The sequence below is a fragment of the Coffea arabica genome, chromosome 6c (assembly GCF_036785885.1).
Source record: "Coffea arabica cultivar ET-39 chromosome 6c, Coffea Arabica ET-39 HiFi, whole genome shotgun sequence".
Taxonomy (NCBI): domain Eukaryota; kingdom Viridiplantae; phylum Streptophyta; class Magnoliopsida; order Gentianales; family Rubiaceae; genus Coffea; species Coffea arabica.
The window spans coordinates 8,919,958-8,940,871 of NC_092320.1; the positions used below are offsets into that span (position 1 = coordinate 8,919,958).

The following is a 20,914-nucleotide window of genomic DNA, read 5'->3' on the forward strand; positions in this document are numbered from 1 at the left end:
CACAACTATACGTGACTAACTTCTATCACTAATTGAAAAATATTTTCAAATAACCTAAATATGCTTTAAATTGGATACGCTAGGGACCAAATTTGATCTTGCCGAAATTTAGAACCTAAAACTACATATGTACTAAACATTGAGGACTATTTATTTTGGTCGAAATTCTAAAGACTAAATTGCACAAGCACTTCATATTGAGAACTAAAATTGCGTTTTGTCCTTAATGCTAGACTTCAATTTAAGTGGTAAAAGAAAGGAATAAGGTTTTGAAATAGAATGTTTTGAACGTCATGACCAAAATTTCAACAAATCGCGACTTCAAGTAACCGATCTTTCCGTTCCCTCTCATTTTCCAATTACTGTGCGAGTACTATCTGTTTACACCACAAAGTATAGCTCAAAGTCAAATGCCAAACTTGACAATGCCAGGGGTGCTTACGTTAGGACCGACTGCAGTTGCATGATTAGCAGGAGACATTCACCCAAACTATATCTACCACAAATTATGCATTTAAAGTTTAGTGATAATACATTCATTTTTCTTTTTGCTTCTAAATCAAGCGTGCAAATATAAAAAATTACCAGTCCACGTTGCCTAAGCGGAATGGCAGAGGAGTTTGCTCATTTCTGGCATTGTAGGGTTGGAAAAGTAAAGAGACGATGAGCCCACAAATGAATTGGAATGGAGGCAAGCAAGGGGTGATTTGTTAGCCAATGAATTAAAGCCATAAATGGATTTGCCCACTTTCCCATTCTGGTTCAAAATGCTATGACGATGCCCGTTGCAATTTGGCAGGTTATGATAGCTCCCGACAAGGTCCAGCTGAAGAGAGTCCCCACTCCCAGTCTCCTACTCCCTCCCATCTGATTATCCTGCTTCCATGTGATCGGGCCCTGTATTGGGAAATGGTTTTACTTTGTGCGTCTGCGAACTTCCCTTTCGATGCCCCATGTTAAAGTGAACGGCAGGAGCATCCGCTAGTTCTTTGTTGTGCCGGCGTCTAAAAAATTGTAAAGCAGTAATATTTTGTCAAATTTCGAATCCTGCTCACTGCTTTGTTAGTAGATTATATATAGTAGTGCAAGCCTTTAAACTAGATTTTAAAGACGTGTTTGCTTCGGATTCCGGAATCTGAATTGAAAATTGGAATCATGAACTTCGGTGTTAGATTTTGGTCTTTGATCCTTGCATGTTAATATGGTTTGGGAGCTAAACGAATTCATTCCATTATAAAATTATTTAATCAATTTGGAAGTTCAAGCTATAACTGAGGAGTGGTAAAAGGCAAGATCTTACACTTTCATTCTTATTGACTCATTCTCATGATGATCTACCAAGCAATAAATATGAGTATAATTAATTTTAACATTCCTTCTTACCCCTCGTACTCATTTATTAAAAACCACCTTAATTTTTTATTGATGTCGAAAAACTATGGAGCTGACTTAGTCAACCTCTAAACAAGACTCTCTCTCTTTTTTTCTTTTTTTTTTTGGCTTTCTACCATCAACCTCTCATTGATAATTGACCAAGAAAAAGGTACGATTTGCTCTTTACAAACTTCGTAAATAAACAATGTTTGTTCCTTCATTAGCACTTCTATATTTGAGGTTCGAATTTACTGAAAATTGTATCCATAATAGCATTACAAGCTGAGCTTGCGCAATAGGGTTGTAATCAAGAACGGAGCTACAATGAGCTTTCCCTAATTAACCACGCTAAATTCTAAAAATTACATATATAAATTTTGATTTTACTCCATTCTCAGAGAACATTGTTTCCTACAACCTCTCAATAAAATATTTATCTAATGTGTTTCTTTTTTTTAATTTAAAATAAATGGGACGTGTTGAATTCAGAATCTCCTACTTACGACCCGTCCCACCATACTACCCAACCTATATTTTTAAACTCGGATCGAATCGGCCGGTCGAACCGAAAACTGGCCAAGTGCTCGATCCGAGTTATCCTAAAAAACTGGATAGATAGAAACTCGATCAAACCAGGTCAAAAACTGTGTTTGACCGAAACAAGGAAGAATCGATTTGGTGTCAAAGTATTTTTTTGAAAAGGTCAAAGCATTTTCAATATTATGTTTTGACCCTTAAGTTGTTAAAAATTATTAATATACCTCAAATATTTCTTACTTTATAAATATTGTCTTAAAGTTTGGTGTTATTTTTCAATCAAGCCCATAATTTTAATTCTAAACTTGTTAATGTTCATTGAATAATATAAATTGCTACTTGATCGTTCAAATTTCTTTGTATTTTCTTGTTAAATATATTTGAAACATCAAATATATATATAAATATATATATAATATACCTTTATTAATATTAACATGCTCTTAGCTATTTTACATACGATATTTTAATTTTTAAATAATTTTTATTTATGATGTCGTCCAGTTCAACCCGATTGAATTCGATCAAATCCATTGACCCCTGAACTCGATCGAATCGATACCCGGTCCAAGTCTGAAAACATAGAACCTAACCTTTTCATCTCTAATGTGCTACCTTGTTTATTACTTTATCCGCACTAAGTCAACACGTTTAAAAATAATAGAAAAACTCATTTCATCTCTTATAGTTGATCAAAATCAACCAAAAAAATGTTCAACTTTACTTTTGCTCTTTTTCTCATTTCTCAATGTACTCTCACACAAACCCATTTGAAAATCAATCATATTTTTTTTCTCCATACATTGAAACTCCAAAAAAAAAAATTCTATATCTTTCTTCATTTTGTCAGGGATTTGAGAAAAGTGAGAATAACTTTATTAGAACTTTGAAATTTGAAAGTTGTTGCAAAGATACCCTTTATTGGTAGATTTTTCAAATAAAATAGCACAATCGGTCTAAAAAGGTAGTGGGAAAAATTGAGAAATTTATGAAATGATATTAGAATATGAAGACATATTGGGAACAATTGTAGGGTGGTTATGTATGCAAGTTTTGATGTATGTATTGATTATCTTGTATTTAAACTTTTGTCGTTTCGATAGTTTTTTTATACTTATTATTTAATATGTTAAGTTTGCCCCCACATAATGCTATGATCAAGTTGAACATGGATTCAAAGTTCTGAATTGGTGATTCGAGATCTAAATTCATTTAGTGGTACTGATTCTAAGTTTATTCTGATTACTTAACCGATTCTAGGTATGTAAATCCATCCCTAGTTCCGATCAAATACAAAACTAAATTCGACCCATAAATCAATTCCGATTTTTTTTTTATAAAGTCAATGGCATGCAACTATGATGAATTCGATCTTTCCAACCTTTTTGTCTACTCAAAAATTTGTCACTAGAACGTTAGATTTACAAAGAAAATCATTCTAGCATTCTGATTCCGAACTTTCAATCTTTAGACATTAAAAATTACAGACATAGTGAGTCTATAAATCTTAGCAATTAACAAGTACAATATGTATCATAAACACAACAAATAAATTTTCACATGAAGTAATATGTACTTCATTTATTTGCACGTACGTAGACGCATATCTTATATGGGTCCAGAAAAGGTCGGAACTAAGTGCTTATGTAAATGAAACTCACCTGCCGGCTGCCATGCTCATTTTACTTGGGAAGATCTTTTTGACTTATCATTTTTTAAGTGACAAACTGCACGTGATAGAGATTAATCTAACAATAACTTGGAAGTCTTAGATGCAGTTAGCTAATACCCGATTTATTAATTCTGCAGCAAAACTTCTCAACAATAGAAAGTTTAAAATCTGAAAAAAAAAATTACACAAAAAGAGGAGTTCTCCGAACTTCATTTTGATGGAAGATTTGAGCAGCAAATAAAAAACCCATGGCATTGTTCTAATTTGGAGGGATTCAGTTCAGTTCCCTTTGAATCCTGTGTGATCCAGTTAGGTCTCCATCGTGTAGGAGTGGATGAGCTTTTAATGTGTTAGGCCAAAAAAAAAAAATGATTACTTAGCCAAAAAGCAAATGTCGAATTACAAAATCAGCCTTGTTTGGTTTGTGATTTTTTTGTAGAAAATTTTTACATTTTTCATGAATATTCCTTATATATAATTTTCAAACATTTTCCCGCCAGGCTAGTGCTCCTATTACATTTTTTTTTTTTTGTCGGACACGATACATTCTATATTACATCTACTCCTAATCTATATTAGGGGGATGGGAGGTCAAGGTAAAACTCGGCAAGACATTCCAAGAACATTCCTACATACCTGCTAGCGAAACATTTCAGAAAATCCTGAATATTAAAATGCCTCCTACTCCCTCCATCCTATTTATTTAATTATGTTTGGGGAATCTAACTTTTTAAGAATAATGGTTTGATTGTGATGTTTGTAATTCTTTTTTCAGTTTTAACCCCACAAATTCAAATTTTAAATTTGAATGGTAAGATGTATATGGTTAGGAAAAAGAGTTATATTAGAAAGAGAAACTAAAAAATGATTTGACTTTTCTAATATGACAATTATTTTGAAACATCCCAAAATAAAAAGTATACGGAGGGAGTACTTGCTAATAGGGATGTACGCGAGTCGAGCTACTCGCGAGTAACTCGGTCAACGACTCGGCTCGAACTCGGGTTGACCGAGTTCGAGCCGAGTTTCGAGTAGCTCGAATGAAAATCGAGTCGAGTTTCGAGTCGAAATAGCCCAGCTCGAGTCGAGTCGAGTAGCTCGACGAGCCGGAGTTATTTAAATAATATATTTATAATTTAAATAATATATATGTATTATAATTATAAAATGATCATTATGGGTATAAAGTTATATGAAATTTACAATATATCCTTCTTTATAATAAAATCCTATAATGACAAAAAAGTAATAACATAATTGTAAAAAGACCTAAAATGAAAAAAATTTTCGAGTCTCGAGTATCGAGTCAAGGCTCGAGCCTAAAGGAAATTTTTCGAATCGAGTCTTGAGTATCGATTTTTTGGGCTCGCTCGAGCTCGAGTCGAGCTCGAACTTTGGTGTATATGAGTCGAGTCAAGTCGAGCTCGAGTATAGCAATACTCGAGCTCGACTCGCCTCGATTACACCCCTACTTGCTAATAAGCAAATCATCCTTATTGGAGGTGGGTCAGGAGGGTTGATCGTTGATAACGATGGATATTTATGCGCGAGGATCGCGTGGTCCCCACATAATGGACGGGCTTTAATGATTTGTGGAGAGAAACCCCATGGGTCCCGTGGCCTTGTCCAATAAAGCATCTTTTGCTTTATGGCTTTTCAAGGGACCAAATCAAAAATCGAAAGGGCAGCCTGTGCGGCCCTGCGGGCTCTTTCCCTTCACGACGAGAAGGCGTCTCGCATCCCGCCGAGGTTCGGCTTGTTGGATTTGTAATTAGAGCCCATTAACCTTAAAACACAGATAGTCAAAAACATGAATTAAATCATTTTAATTATGTTAAACACACTAGTACTTGATCCTAAAATTTTAATTGAAATTAAGTTTTTTCGATTAAGTTTCTATTGAGTTAGCATACGTGTGTAGAAATATACTTCCAAGAAAGCGTCGTGCATGATACTTCAATTGGTCCAATTGATAAGACCCCTAATAATGTCCAGAGAAGATAGGCTAGACCGACCAAAACAATCGTTCTATCAAGCTTATAAAGAGGCTAGAAAATCACAGCACGTGAAATTCTAGTTAGCAGTTGTTTTTGATCAAAAAGTGATACCTCGAAGAGTTTCTGGTTATAGTTGATGATTCCCAAGAAAAATGCCCAAGGTCAACAAGAGTCTGCCTGAATATATTTGTTGAATCCAACTTCTCAACTACTGCCTCCCCACATACAAAAGGGAGAATGGGCCTACGTTATATTGGTACATGCACTAACTTCTTATGCGTGTTTGAGAAAGGCTTTTCTGTATTGGGCCAGTTCAAGTTGGACAACAATATCCATGTCGTATGCGAAGCTGCCAGCCGAAATCTTCACCTGCCTGCTCAGACCGTTTTTCCATATATATATTTTTTGGAGATGGCGGGTTTCAGCAAGCGGATTTAGCTCTGGTTCGTTTTGGCGATTTATTTTACAGTTTTGTAACTTGAAAGAGATTTCGCGACTTCCACAAAATTTTTTTCGGCGTTTTCATGTCCAAAATACCCTCAAACCGGCTGTGACATTACCTTGATATAATAAATTGTAGGGTTTATTACAATTTATCCCCTTAAGGTATAGTTCATTTCTCACTTTATTCCCTAGAAGGCAAAATTATCCTTCCATTATTTTAACTTTTCATTTACCTTTTTTCCTCTCTTTTATTTCTTTTTCTCTGTCTCCTCTCTTTCATCCTTCCCAATAGAAAACTCCATCTCAACAGAAATTTTTATTTTGAGTTTGTAATTGTATTTCTGGGTGAAGGTTTAAAAGACATCAAAAACTAATTTTGATTTTTTGTATGATGACACATGTCACAAATTTCAATTGATAATTATTGATCAGATCACAATTTCATCTTATGATATTTTCTTGAAAATAAAATGAGAAACTAGAAAGGAAAGAGGAAAAACCAAAATTGAAAGAATTGAAAGGCTAAAAAAAATATTGTATTTTAGGAAAGTGATTTGAATATTTTTTAATCATTTAAGGAGAAGATAGATCTCTACAATTCCTCGTTTTAATTTCAATTATTAAGATGAAGATTTTTGTGGAAAAGAGGAAGAATTAAAGAAAGAAGAAAGAGACAAAGAAAATAAAAGAGCACAAAAGGGGAAAGAAAAAAAATAAAAGAGAAAAATAAGAGTTTAGAATAATAGAGGGATAATTTTGTCCAATGGGGGATAAATGAGACAAAAAAATTGTTAAGGGGTAAAGTGAGAAATAAGGTATACTTTAAGGGGATTAATTGTGATTAACCCTAAATTGCAAGCATTGATCAGAAAGAATTTCTCTCATACACCATTATCAGAGTACAAGCCAGAGTAAATTAATATGAAGTATACAGGACATCTCAAAAGAATCCACCAAAACTCCTCCTTTAATTTGGGACTTGTAGATTGAGTTTTTTTTCTCAGCTTTTCTGCACCAACCTTCCAAAGTACATCTGAAGGGCATCTATGCTTTCAACTTGACAGTTGAATTTGGTAAAAGAAAATTGTGATAAATGTCAGTGCTTCTCAAAAATGCCCTTTTTCAGATGTTGCTTCTTTAGCTTTTTCCTTCAACGAACGAACATAACCCGTCCCTCCAACATATATTCATCCTCCACTGAGTTCTGTTAGCTTTCTTTTCTGCTTGACGTGGGACATACTATGCGTTACATTGTATCACTACTGGTTTTCTTTTATTTACATGTTCTTTTTTTTTTTTTTTTTTAACATTGTTCTGCGTAAAATTTTTTTATATTCTAGATATATGACATACGGCATCCATTTCCATACGATCAGAAAGGAAAAAGTAGAGCACACGACTAGAGTGGGATTCCGTTGTTTTAGACTTTTTGGTTAATTCATTGTGGAAAAGAAAAAAGTATAATAAACAATGGAATATGGTACGAAGATTTCCTCTTTGTCATTGTTCATAAGGATTTGATATGATCAGTAGAAATGCTGCATCTGCCTTTCTGATTGTGCAAGACAAAGATATCCGCTGCAGTCTCAGTTATGTCTTGTACTTAATGATTTCCAATTGAACGTAAACAATCACATATTAATGATACAAATTCCTATCATAAATAGGCTAAGAAAAAGCTGTCACTTATTTAACCACTCGCATTTTTTTTCTTTCTTTTTGGGTGTCTGAAGAGCAGATTTTTAATTAGTATGAACAAGATGGTCTAATAAATTTTGTCGTTAAAGTTGTTATACCCAAAAACAACCATTTTAATTCCATTTTTTGGTCTTCATTGTGGGAGATTAAAGAATTTCCTGGTTAACTCAATTTGTCAGAGCATAAACTGATTAACTCAACCCAGTTTGTCAGAGCATAAACTGAAGTCATGAATTCGGTACTGTCCTTCATGTTTTCTACAAAACCAACATTTGGCAGCAGCTATGGCCAACGGTCACTCAAAATCTGAAAACATGTTTATGTTGCATTCAAGAAACAACATGATTCTGTCCGCATCATCCTAACTTGTGACCTCTATGCCTCGTCGGACCTTGCTCCTTGCCCCTTGTTTTATGCCTCCTTTGTTGCATTCAGAGAGCAAGACACTATACAGCAAGCAGAGCGCAGAAGCAGGCCTAACAAAACTTATTCACTGTCTATTTCGCAAAAGCTCGAGAATCGTCTGGTTGAACAAACTAAAGGAACAAGCTAGCATCTTTTTTTTTTACGTAAATCTAGCTAGAATATTTATTACTTCGAAAGGCTAGAATTGGATATAAGCAACTCAGAAAAGGCTATGAAAAGGGATTGTCCCGATTCGCTCTCTTTCCGTTATAGACCAGTGGAGGAGCCTGCTTTCTGCATTTCCTCGTTGTAACATAGTATTGATGCCTAACGGATCTTCTGTCACACATCTTGTGCTACTCTATTTCTCACTTTTTATTATATTGCTATTTCTCCTATATAAACATTATGTTTTAGTTCTTTTTTGTTTCCTTAAGATCCAATAACTATTAATTAAGTAAAAAAATAAATACAGCAGCTTCACAAAAGCAATATATAATAGAAAATTAAAAAATATAGCAGAAAATTCATAAAAAATCTCAATTTTTATGCATTTTGATTTTTGAGTTTGTTAAATTTTGTGTATTACTCAATTAATAGTTATTGGATCTTAAGGAAACAAAAAAAAAAACTAAAACATAATGTTTATATAGGAGAAATAGCAATATAATAAAAAGTGGAACAGAGAGTGACAAAGGGTGTGAGACATAATATTTGCAGTATTGACGTGTGTGCTATAAGACGCTAGAATATTTTAAAATTCACTTTTTAGCTGATGCAACTACAACGCAAGGCTTCACATGAAATTAGCTTGATTTCACCATTTAATTTAATTGCCTGGTTTTCGTTATAACATCCATTATTACGTGGACATGCAGCTCTTTTGATGTATTTTTGCTGGCTTTATATCGTAAACTAGGGGAAAGGACTCAACGCAGTTGGGGTTCAGTACAGTTCGGTCAGGTTATTGTATTTCTTTTCATTACTTGATATATAATTATATTACATTGTTGTATTTTGAGTAAAAATGGTATATATAAATAAAATATTTGATATATATTCAGTATAAGATTATAATGTATTTATACACCAAAAACTCGAGCATGTAAATCACATAAAATACATTTGCACTGAGTCCTTGTCCTTGAACTAGAGAATACAACTGTTTTTTGGTTGGCCAGAGTTGCTGTATGGTGCAAATGACAAAGTTGCATCCATCACACGATCGATATAGGCTGTATGTAACACTTTCTACCTACCTGATGGTTGTGTCTGCTCACTTTCAAAGAAGACGAGAACTGGGAAAATTTTGGAGATTACGATTTCTTTTACCTTCCAAAGAATATCAGATGTTGTTAATTTTCAAGTGTATATGACTATGTATCCAACGCAAGCATATGTATACATATGTGTGTGTATGTGTATATGTATATATATATGGATGGTGACCTAGAGTTATGACATATTCAGGTGTATAACAGAACAAATTTAAGCTATTCTAGTGGCTGCATCTGTTGAGTCGTGCCTCTCTTTTGCTGATTTTAGAGCTTACCATCCCTAAGACTTACGTTATGGGATACATATTGACATTAAGTCTCCCAATAAAAAGTCCCATAGAAAGGGATACAATTTTGTTTGCGTAGACGAAGCTGTACTGCTATAGCTAAGTTGGCTTTTCAATCATCCAACTATTAGTAGACAAAGGAAATGTCTTTAATTCGCTTTTCTTGGCCAAAACTGATCATGCGAGGCCGGCCATCGATCATAAGAATGCACGGTTGCACTCTTTCACATTAAAAAAAAAAAAAAAAAAAGTATGCATGCGAGCCTTTATATTATCTTGTTTTATACTTATCAACAGAATAATAAGCCGAGCATTCTGTCCCTGAAGGGGGGAAAAAAAAAAGAACTTCTGTTTAAAACTTTCGAGAAGAAAAATTTTCATGCTACAAGCGGACCTGCTGCCTCAGTTTAACGTAAAAAAGAGTTATTGAATGACCCAAAAAAGAAAAACAAAAAGGAGTTATTATAGGGGGAAAAAAAATCTAGCATAAACAACACTCCCTCGAGCACGAATGCTTGCCAGTTGGCACTTGGACTTTTATCCATTTGAATTAAAGGAATTGTATGAAGCCACAAGTCCAACCTATAATGGTAACTGCTCATGGACCAATCAATTATGTCATGATAAATTTCTGAACTTATTCAAAAATCAAGATTAAAATTTGAAGGACTGGAAAATCTCACAAGATCTAGTATCAGTAGTGTTCCTGTCAACCTCCTCCAGCCATTACTGGTCCAAAGCCTCCGTACTTCATGACCACTTATGTAAGCCATAACTAATGTACATTGACGGCAGACCCCAAAGTTAGCCATGTAAAACTAGTCCTGGTTTATGCATCAGAAGTCAAATCTGAACTAACCCCTTGGTCCCTTTTTTCTTCAGGCGACCATCTTAGTCTTGGGCATCATTCCCGTCATTATCTCCTCTAAAAATTTAATACAATCATATATCTAATGCAAATTAGATATCAAGCCTCATAGGATATATCATTGTTACTTGCTAAACCCTTAAGCCTGTAAATATCTTGATTCATAATCAATAAAAGTCTAGTCAACATCGCATGGGAAATTGTCTGCGTTAAGATTTAGTTTTCTTGCAAATGTTGGTGACTAGAAGATAAGGATCTGCAAATTTTAGGTAACTCGTGAGTGGTGGAAAGAAATCCAGAAGTACCTATCATACCCGGCCGCTCTGAGCGCATTAATTGCTTAATCATTTGCTCGGTGCTGATCGTCAAGATAATAATTCCTTCATGACACAAGCGGATCATAAATACCACTGGACCTCTGATGGTTGCTATCAGCATTTGCTGACGCCGATATTGTATCGTGTAAACTATTACTATTCATTTACTAGTTTGCTAGTAGAAGAAGCCATCCAATCCTAGTAGTATTCCGTGAATCTTTGGACACATGATCATGGAGGTGGTTTCAACTTTCTACCACCTTAATTGTAGGTTGTTCATGGTATATATGGTAGTCTTTAGAGATGTAAGTTATACCGCCAGTATATTTTAGCACATTCTCATTTGTATTTTTACTGCATCTTGATAAGGACGCAGTGAAAGATTGAATGCTAGCTCTACTCTTGTATCATATCCGAATCACATGTGACTATCTAATTGATATTTACGATAAGTAGCACGTACTCAGAGGATCTTGATTATCCTTCTGATTCGTTTTACGTATATCTACTTCACTAATTTTTGGGTTTGCTACTAAAATGAATATAATACCCAGATTAATCGCTGGCATTTTCTCCCACAACAATAGTAGCATTCAAACCCACAATTTTTATCTAGTACAAAAGACCACTTCCAATACATATTTCATGCTTATAACCATTGGTAATTATTAAGATCCTTTTTAGCATCTCTATTCGCCCTTCGTTTGGCCTAGCTTTTTCTTTCGCCATCTTTCTTCCTTGACATGATCGTGGCATTTCCTTTTGCAAGTTGTTCAGTGGCTTTTATCCCTACATAGCTGAGATCCAATTTCACCAGATCATATTTGCAGCGAGTATCACATAATTGGTATCGCAGCCATTCTATTTGGTGGTGTGGTATTTTACTCTTTACTAAGATCATGCATTTGGGAGTCATGGATTCCTTTTCCATATTCACCCTAGTTGAGGACAAAGAAAACTATCTTTGGCATGAGAGTTGATGCCCTCCTCTCTCTTTTTTCTTTTTTGTTTTTTGTTGGGGGGGGGGTGGGTGGGGTGTGTGGGAGGTTTCCAAAACACATTTCCTAAGAAAGCCTTACTGGGAAAGAGATTCTCCAATGTCCAAAACCGTGGCCTGCCTTCCCGCACCATAGGATATTGTATAACAACAAACATGGTGGACTTTTGCCTTTAGGTATATCGTGATAAATTTTAGATCTATGACTAGGAATAGTGCCCTTGGATTCTCATTTACCACTCCACTCGACACAGCCAGCAATTTTTTCGTAGTCCAATCCCCAGGAGGTGGTTAGAGAATTGGGGGATCTCAATGCTCTCAGCTCTCAATTGAAGTCTAAAGTTGTTAAAGCTTTGTTCTCAAGCTCTAGTAAAATATCCAGACCTAAACCAGATGGATTCTTTCTACATCGATTTATAAACAAATTAATTTTTTATTACAGTAGTATTTCTTGTAATCTTTTTTATTTTTTTTCCATAACATAGGTAAATCATAAAGGATTAATTTTGGAAACACTGACAGTCTAAAGATTTTTAACAAATTTGAATAGTAATAATGTGATATTCATCTAAACCTATTTTTCTACATCGACAATGTACAAAATTAATCTCAATCACAAATAGACATCTTGGTATTGTTAAATTGTGAACAATGGTGGTCCAAAGTGCAAACACTTCTTTTGGTTTTACAACTTTCATTTTTTCCTAGCTTTATATATCATTTATTCAATTAAGTTAAAAATTTCTGTCAGCTATATAGTTCTTCAGTTGATAGTTTCAAGATTGATAAAAAAAACTACAATGATACCTTAAAAAAAACGGCAATGATAAAAAATGCACTATATATAGTAACAAGTAAGGGAAAATCGTTCAAAAGATGTCTCATATTTCGCCAAATAAATTTTTTCATCATTCGTTATTAAAATGATAAGTTTACCGTCTCTTACAAAATCCAGTTGATAAAATTTGGTTCTCACTTAGGTTTTCAACTGCTTTTTACCCTGAATCTATCGTATGACCCACACATGGTCATTTTTTAGGGGGATTAAAGGTTAGATTCCATTTGTATTTAGTTAAATGATCCAATCCATATTTTTTTTTGCTCTTAAAAAGGTAAGATATGGCCCTAATTATACTAATTTTTGTCACTAACAAAGTGGAATCTGATCTTTTTGTATAAAAAAATGATTGCATGAGAGTCATGTAATGATTTCAAGGTAAAAAGTAGTTGAAAATTTAGGTTGTACTAAATTTTGCTTACTTGAATTTTTAAGTGCGTCAATTTTAACATTTTAAAAGTAAAAGACAAAAAAAAATTCATTTGGTAAAATGCGATAGATATTATGAACAAATTTTCCTACAGGTAATTAGGTTTATTGTGTTATTGAAGAGAAAAAGTACGAGCTTCAAGGAAAAGGTTTTTGAAAAAAAAGAAAAACAAGAGATTGGAGTACTACAGAAAAAGACGTGATTAAACGTTTGGGGTTGAAATAATGCAGAGTGAAAAAAGTTGTTGCATGGATAGCCATTTAAAACTTCCACAGCGTTTAGCTAAAAAAAGAAACCAATAAACCGTTCAAAATAATTCAACCATCACGCAGAAAGGCAAACTTATAAATTTTCAACATTTAAACCATGATGAACTTGATTAGATAAAGATCATAATGTCTAAAATCAAGGTAAACCAATCTGTGAACTGGTGTACATTCATTTATGTGCACAAACTTGCTAACGCGAACCAATTATAGTATAGGTGAAAAAGCATCCATGTGAGAACAGGAAGAAAAGAAAGATCCATGTAACGTGCTACATTTCTGCTGCTAATGCAAGCTGTCCGTTCTGAACTTCTAGTGTAGGTGGTCATAAAAGCACTGGTGGATGATCTAGAAGTGTCCCCAAATAAGATGGCTGGGAACTGTCGACGGCTTGTTGATGGGATTGGAATCATGCTGGATATTCTTATGATAAGTAGGATAATGAGAACGCTGCCATCATGGTACTGCTTTAAGCTGCCCCTCTGTTTGACATTTCAGGACCATTTATAATGGTACCTGGACCAATCAACAGGATTGCATTGATGTGAGCTCTAATTTTTCGTCTTATTTGAGTTGAAAGTTGAATGTTCAAATCAAGTAGCAGTTGAATTTTGTTTCGTCTCAACAACCTCAAATGATCATCTTCAAAAGTGTCTAAACTTTTCCTCAAAATTTTTGTGGAGTATTCAAGCTGTTGTTTAGGTGAATCTTGGTCAGGTGGATCAGTTTGGTCCTTTTGCTGTAATTACAAAATTGTGCACAAATATTAAGGGATAATTTTAGAAACCTTTCCTAGGAGATTTCAGACTCCCCTAAAGTTTGAAAAAATTACACTTACCTCCCTTGATTTGATAGTTTTAGTAATAAAATCTTAAAATAATATTGATTTGGACAATTTTTTAAATGAATACCCAAAAATGTCCTTGTGGAATGAGTTTTAATTTATTTTTCTATACAATTGTAAGATTATTTAGTATAATTATAAGAAAAATGTGCCAATTTTTTCCTGTCCATATCTACTATTTGATAAACAATAATAATAATAATTTTATTACTATGATATGATATTTTTGATGGTATTTTATTATGGATTTAGATTTATAAGATAGAAAATAAAATGTTGATATAATTCATTTAGAGTTTATAAATTTTTGAAGTAGTAGGATTATCATAATTTAGTAGTGTTTTTGGGCCATTTTTTATTTATTATTAATTTTAATACCAAAAAATAGAAAACTAAAATCAACAAAAACATTAGATTACGTATAAAATTAATTCATCAAAAAATTACTAATTCGATATTTGGTTATAATAGAAACTTAGAGGCAATAGTGGTAGTTTTACTGTTTTATTAGCAAAAAATTTTAAAAAAGGAATAAGAAGGAAAAATAATGAATTAAAACTCATTTTAAGTATAAACATACCAAATAAGAAATTTTTATTAAAATATTTAAGGATAAAATTGTTATTTTAAATGACAAGGGAGGTATGTGTAATTTTTCATACCTTAAGGAAGCTCAGTGAAATTGTCAGAAACCTCAGGGAAGGTTTCTGAAATTATCCCAAATATTAATCCTTGATCTTTTAATTGTTTAGACTAAGTGATCAACGTATATCATCTGTATATTTATCTTGCTGTAAGTGCGAATGCCCTAGAAATATTAGGCATATAGCAAATTAATATTCAAGAGCAACAAAGGATTTTCAAGAGAAAAAAGAAATAAAACAGTCGGCAAAAGATTAAGGCGGTCGTTTTGGAACCGTTGGGACAGTATTGACAGTAACTAATGTCATTGTTGATTGATGTGGTCAATCAGTTCTATCTCTAATAGAAAACTACTTTTAGCATCCCAAGCCGTTATCTATCGTCCAGAGCAAGTGCAAAAACATTCTTATTAAAGTCCACCTTCCTCCATCGAGTTAACACAGTCAAATTGTTCCTTCGTAGAGTAGAGTAGTTGTGACCTACGAGAATGTTTCAGAACAACTCTCTGAGACTCTTCACGTCCGAAAGTAATTCATTTCAGCGGTTGCCTGGACAACATTAAAGCCATGGTGAAGAGTAGGGGGTTGTTGGTTAATGGTCGTTGTTAACTTATAATTCAAGAGATGTCCCACTTTTAGGTTTCGCCTTCTCCCACTTGCCATCTGCGCATATATATATATATATATAAGGGATAATGCTAGCACTCGACTTATTCAAACTGTCCCCCGCAAAATTTCGTTATCAAACTTCCCGCTTTGCTAAGTCCTCATCTCAATCGCTTCGCACGCTAACCAGCCCTCCTCAGTAACATTTCTGAGTATTATTACTATTTTTTGAGGGGTTTCCCGTACCTCCCGCTCTCTCCTAAGATTTCATTGAATCATAGCAAACATCACAAGCTCATTCATTCCACACATATTGGATAAGACTCTCCAAATCCATTCCAAGAATCCAGGATCTATTCCCATAATTTCTCTCAAATCTCTATTAGATAAGGTTTTATGTAAGTCTAATATCAATCTAATTAGCCTAATCTTTTAACTAAATCAGCAATCAGAGTTCTACTTTGGGTCAACAAGAATATTTATTTTTCATCGTCATCATCATCATCATCATTGTTAATAGTAGTAGTAGTAGTAGTATGGTTTTGTGTATGTGTGTGAGTTGTATTATTTTGCATCAACTCAATATTCTTTTGAAACACAGTTAGGTAGAGAAGTAAGAATAGTAATCTATCTAGCTAGGTCTTCCACTGTGAATGGAGGACTGCGTCATCAGTACTAAAGAAGTTGAAGGAAAAAGAGTTCATGATCTTTTCCAAGCGAAGATGATGTCAAGATCAACGAGAAGAAGACTCTGGGTACCAGGATCAGTCATAGTCGGTGCTGGCCCTTCTGGACTTGCCACGGCTGCTTGTCTTAAAGAAAAAGGGATTCCAAGCTTAATACTTGAAAGGGCCAATTGCATTGCTTCTCTGTGGCAGCATAAGACTTACGACCGACTCCGACTCCACCTTCCCAAGAACTTCTGCGAGCTGCCTCTTTTACCCTTTCCAAAGGATTTTCCCACTTATCCAACCAAGCAACAGTTCATTTCCTACCTGGAATCGTACGCCAAACATTTCGACTTGGAGCCTGCATATAACAACACGGTTGTGAGTGCAGAATTTGACGAGGGATGCGGGTTTTGGCGGGTTAGGACAGGCGTGGGACTAAAAGGGGATCAGGAGACTGAATATGTATGCCAATGGTTAATTGTTGCCACGGGCGAAAATGCAGAAGAGATAGTACCGGATTTTGAAGGGATGGACAAGTTTTTAGGGCCTGTTGTACATACAAGCTCGTATAGACGTGGGGATTGTTTTCAAGGGAAGTCAGTTTTGGTGGTTGGATGCGGGAACTCAGGCATGGAAGTCAGTTTGGATCTCTGCAACCATAATGCTTGCCCATCCCTTGTGGTCAGGGATTCCGTAAGTCAACCTCTTCATTTCTGTTCTCTGTCTCTCTCCCCAAAGTCCATATTTCTAAGCGAATTCTCTAAGAAGAAAAGTAAGTAAACAACGTCATAGAATGTTGGAGACAATTCTCGATTGGAACAAGATTTTTCCTGCCATGGGATTCTGAGAATTCATTTTAGACATAATAGCACTATCAATATGTAAATAGATTCCAAAAGAAGAGCGACTTTTCATTAATTACGACCACGTACAATAATAAATCTCGAGAAGATTGCACCTTTTTATGCATAAAAGAGATGATATTAGATCGCATCTGAAAGTAAATCAGGCGGGTTTTTTTTGGTTGTAGTTCCATCCAGTTGAAGGGTATAATTTACAATATTACTTTGAGTTGCAGTCAGAGTAAGTGCTTGCATGAGAAAGTTGCTTCAATGTCACTTTAGTTGTAAAAATATGTGTTTCACCAATAATTTAGCAATGCAAGTATCACACATGAATTCTTTTCTCCTAAATGAAATAGTAGGGTTTGTACTTTCATGGATTTTAGTTGCATGCGTTGTACTTAGCCAGATGTTGTCGGAATAGTCCGTTACAGTTGATATTCTTTCCTTTCCCTACTGTACTGTAAAGGAGACCTCCTAAGTCGCAAGTTACCTTTCCGTGCTGAAGATTCCATTATGAAACAATTTCTTCTTTTTTATGTTCCTTGATTTTTGGACCTAGGGTACCGGAAAAAGAAAGAGGGGAAAAAAAGAAAATAACCATAACATAGCAAGGGGTATTGCATCACGAAGAAGGCATACAGTAAAGTTAATCTTGTCTAGTCTTTGGTGTTCCAGCTTCTAAAAAGACTTCTACTACATGTATTGCAGGTGCACGTCTTGCCTCAGGAGATGCTTGGGAGATCAACGTTTGGACTGGCGATGCAGTTGCTCGAGTGGTTCCCCGTCAGGCTAGTTGATCGATTTTTACTTGTAATATCTCGGATTATGCTAGGAAATACGGCACAACTAGGTCTCCCCCGACCAAAGATTGGGCCCCTGGAACTCAAAAGCATTACCGGGAAGACTCCTGTATTGGATGTTGGGACACTTGCCCAGATTAGAACTGGAAAAATAAAGGTGATCATCCAAATATAATAGATTGCCAGGTTTTAGCAATTCAAAAGGCAAATTTTTAGAAATTTATACCCGAATTTTATTTTACAAAGCAGAATCTTTGGTGTCTATTCCACTTTTTGAAAAATTCGTGGGCTTTTGGCATATCCAATTACTTTTAATTTGGGGTAACAGCAGGGTTAGGTTATGATAAACATTGCTTCATGACGCTATTCTTTTTAATCTTTTTTGGGAGATAATATGTATGAAACTTACAGTTACTATCTCATGTTTTCTTAACCAGCACTGTAACCCTTTAATCTCTTTCTTAAAAGGGCTAGTGCAAGTCTAAAGAATCACCACTGTTTCTCAGAGAAAAATTTTCTTTGTGCCATAAAGAAGCATTCAATCCTTATGGTACTTTACGTAGTGATGATATTCCTTTTGAAAACGTGCAGGTGGTCCGGGGAATAAAGAGATTAATGCGTAATGCAGTCGAATTTGTTGATGGGATGGTTGAGAACTTTGATGCCATCATCTTAGCGACAGGTTATAGAAGTACTGCACCAGCCTGGTTGAAGGTATGCCGCTGTAGATATTGAACACATTTTCAGGAGCTTAGATTTTCGTTATGCATCATAGATTTGTGTGTGTTGACTAATGATCTTTCATTGCATTCAGGGGAAGAATTTGTCCTCGGAGGAAGATGGCTTCCCCAGCAAACCATTCCCCGATGGGTGGAAAGGTCATAATGGTTTATATGCCGTGGGATTCACCAAGCGTGGTCTACTTGGCACGTCAATGGATGCCAGGAGGATTGCGGAGGACATCGAGAAACAGTGGAAGGTGAGGGCTGTGCAATTCCAGGGCCTTTGCTAATTCATCAACATCTCAGCCTTGATTTGTATGGAACCCAGCTTGTAAATCGACTTGCTGCGCATAATTTGTCCACTATGTACGCATGTGGAAGAATCTAATTAGTCTCTTCCCCGAACAAACCATGTATAAGTGTACATGAATGTAAGCTTGAGCTATTTTTTGTGTAATTAGGCTAGGTGAGTTGGGGTGATGGCTGGTAATGTAGATTAGATTTTCGGGGGTTAATTATATTGATGCCGTGAGAATGTGTGTTGGATGTTATTAGACGTACTCTGATGTAAATGTTATTCATTGGCATTTCCGGAATCCTTTCTAATAGAATAGTATACTTAAAAAAGAATCATCGCTGTCTTTCTTTTCCCTTGTACTGTAAACTCAACCATCTATAGCAGTTTTGCAACTAATGGTACGTACTTGACTTATCATAATATAGCACAAATCTTCAGGTTATTAGTTAAAATTATTTATTCACAAAACGTTTATGCAAGTACGTACAACACCATCTTATATGCTATCATCTATTCAATTTTTTTTTTTTTTTTTTTTTTTTTTTTTTTTTTGCAGAGGACTTAATTTCCTTTAGCATAATTTTTATGCAACGAACAGTCACCTTCAAGGATATTTATAAACTTAAGTCGGAAAATTCATAACCTTAAAGTTGGATGCCAATATTTTGTGAAAAAGAATGGCTCTGTTAGGATAATTATTTTTTAGGGTGTTCCTGTTCCAGAAATACTTTATTGTAGTACTTTTTTTGGAAAATTTGTTTGTGTATCTGGGAAATTTAAAAAAAAAAAAAGGCTCGAAACTTTTAAACGCATGTTCTCTGACCATTCAGAAAAAGCCAATGGTTACAAATGTATTGAAAATTTTAAAATTTATTGAAAATTTTTGTAACTAGAAAAGTAAGCATGTGTTATATGCATGCATGGTTACAAATGTAGTCATTTCAATACCTTTCTTTCAACTTAATAAAAACCAGCAAAGCTACAATAATATGCAATAAATATGATCATTTGTTTTTCCCTGGTCCTAAAAGAAATAGCCTGCTTGAAATCGAAGCTGATGCATTCTGAAAATAGACCACATGTAAAAAATATCCGATTTTTTTTTGTTTGGCGTAGATTAATAAATAGCTAGTTAACTCGATGTGACTTTGAGGCTTGGACCAGTTATGCATCAGACTTTGCAAGAACACGGTGGGGTTTGAAAGGAGAGGGGAAAAAAAGGTGAAAATTTCATTCCCCAGAAGGTCCCAGTTAGATACACTTAGGCCTTATTTGAATTGCTGTTTTCCGTCGAAAAATTACGTCCTGGCACCTTTTAGTTCCTATGGAAATCTCCATCCTGGCACCTTTTAGCAATTTTAACAATCTTAGCACTTGTAACTTTTATTTTTATTTTTTTAATCTGTGATGTATTTAGATACTTTTATCTGAGACCCCAAAAGAAAACAAAAATTCTGAGTTCCCAAGTCTCACAATATATTAGTTTTTTCTCCCACTATTTATGAGTTTTATTTGTAGTACTATTGAGTTATAATTTTTCATCATTTGTGGGTTTGTTTTATTAATTGTATTACTTTAGTACCATTGTGAATTTCTTATAACTAGACTAATTAAAAAAAAAAAAAGGTACTTCTGTCTTATTATTACCAACCGATTATAACTCCTCACAAATATTTGGTTCAGTAAATAAATCATGTTAAAAAACTTTGTTAATATTGTGAGACAGTGAAAACTAATTCGTGACAAGTATTTATCAGCCCTTCACAAGACGACTATTGCATACACAGAGGGAAGGGGAGGGGTCAAGCGAACTCCATTTTATGATGAGATGAGAAAAGAAAACCATGCCTTCGAATCAATTTTCAGATTTGACTATGAAGCAAATACGATCCTGTCCTTTCTTGTTTTTTTCATTGGACGATTGCATCAAGTAGTCTACCCGTTCAATACCAATATATGACTTGGATGATGAAATTGCTCAAGGAAGCCCTGTCTATATAAAGTTAAAAAAAAAAACGCAAATTTCAAAAGGTAGAAATGGGAGTAGAACTGGCAGGATGTAGAAATATTAGGGTTTCAG

General features: G+C 34.6%; 1 protein-coding gene across 1 annotated transcript; it reads left to right on the plus strand.

Annotated features, from left to right (window-relative positions):
• Window positions 1-15,607: 15,607 nt before the first annotated feature.
• On the plus strand, window positions 15,608-19,126 carry LOC140007962 (indole-3-pyruvate monooxygenase YUCCA2-like). Its single transcript, XM_072051613.1, has 4 exons — window positions 15,608-16,862; window positions 17,723-17,971; window positions 18,406-18,528; window positions 18,629-19,126. Exons 1-4 carry the CDS (start codon window positions 16,152-16,154, stop codon window positions 18,824-18,826), a joined length of 1,281 nt encoding a protein of 426 aa, XP_071907714.1. The 5' UTR covers window positions 15,608-16,151; the 3' UTR covers window positions 18,827-19,126.
• Window positions 19,127-20,914: the final 1,788 nt, after the last annotated feature.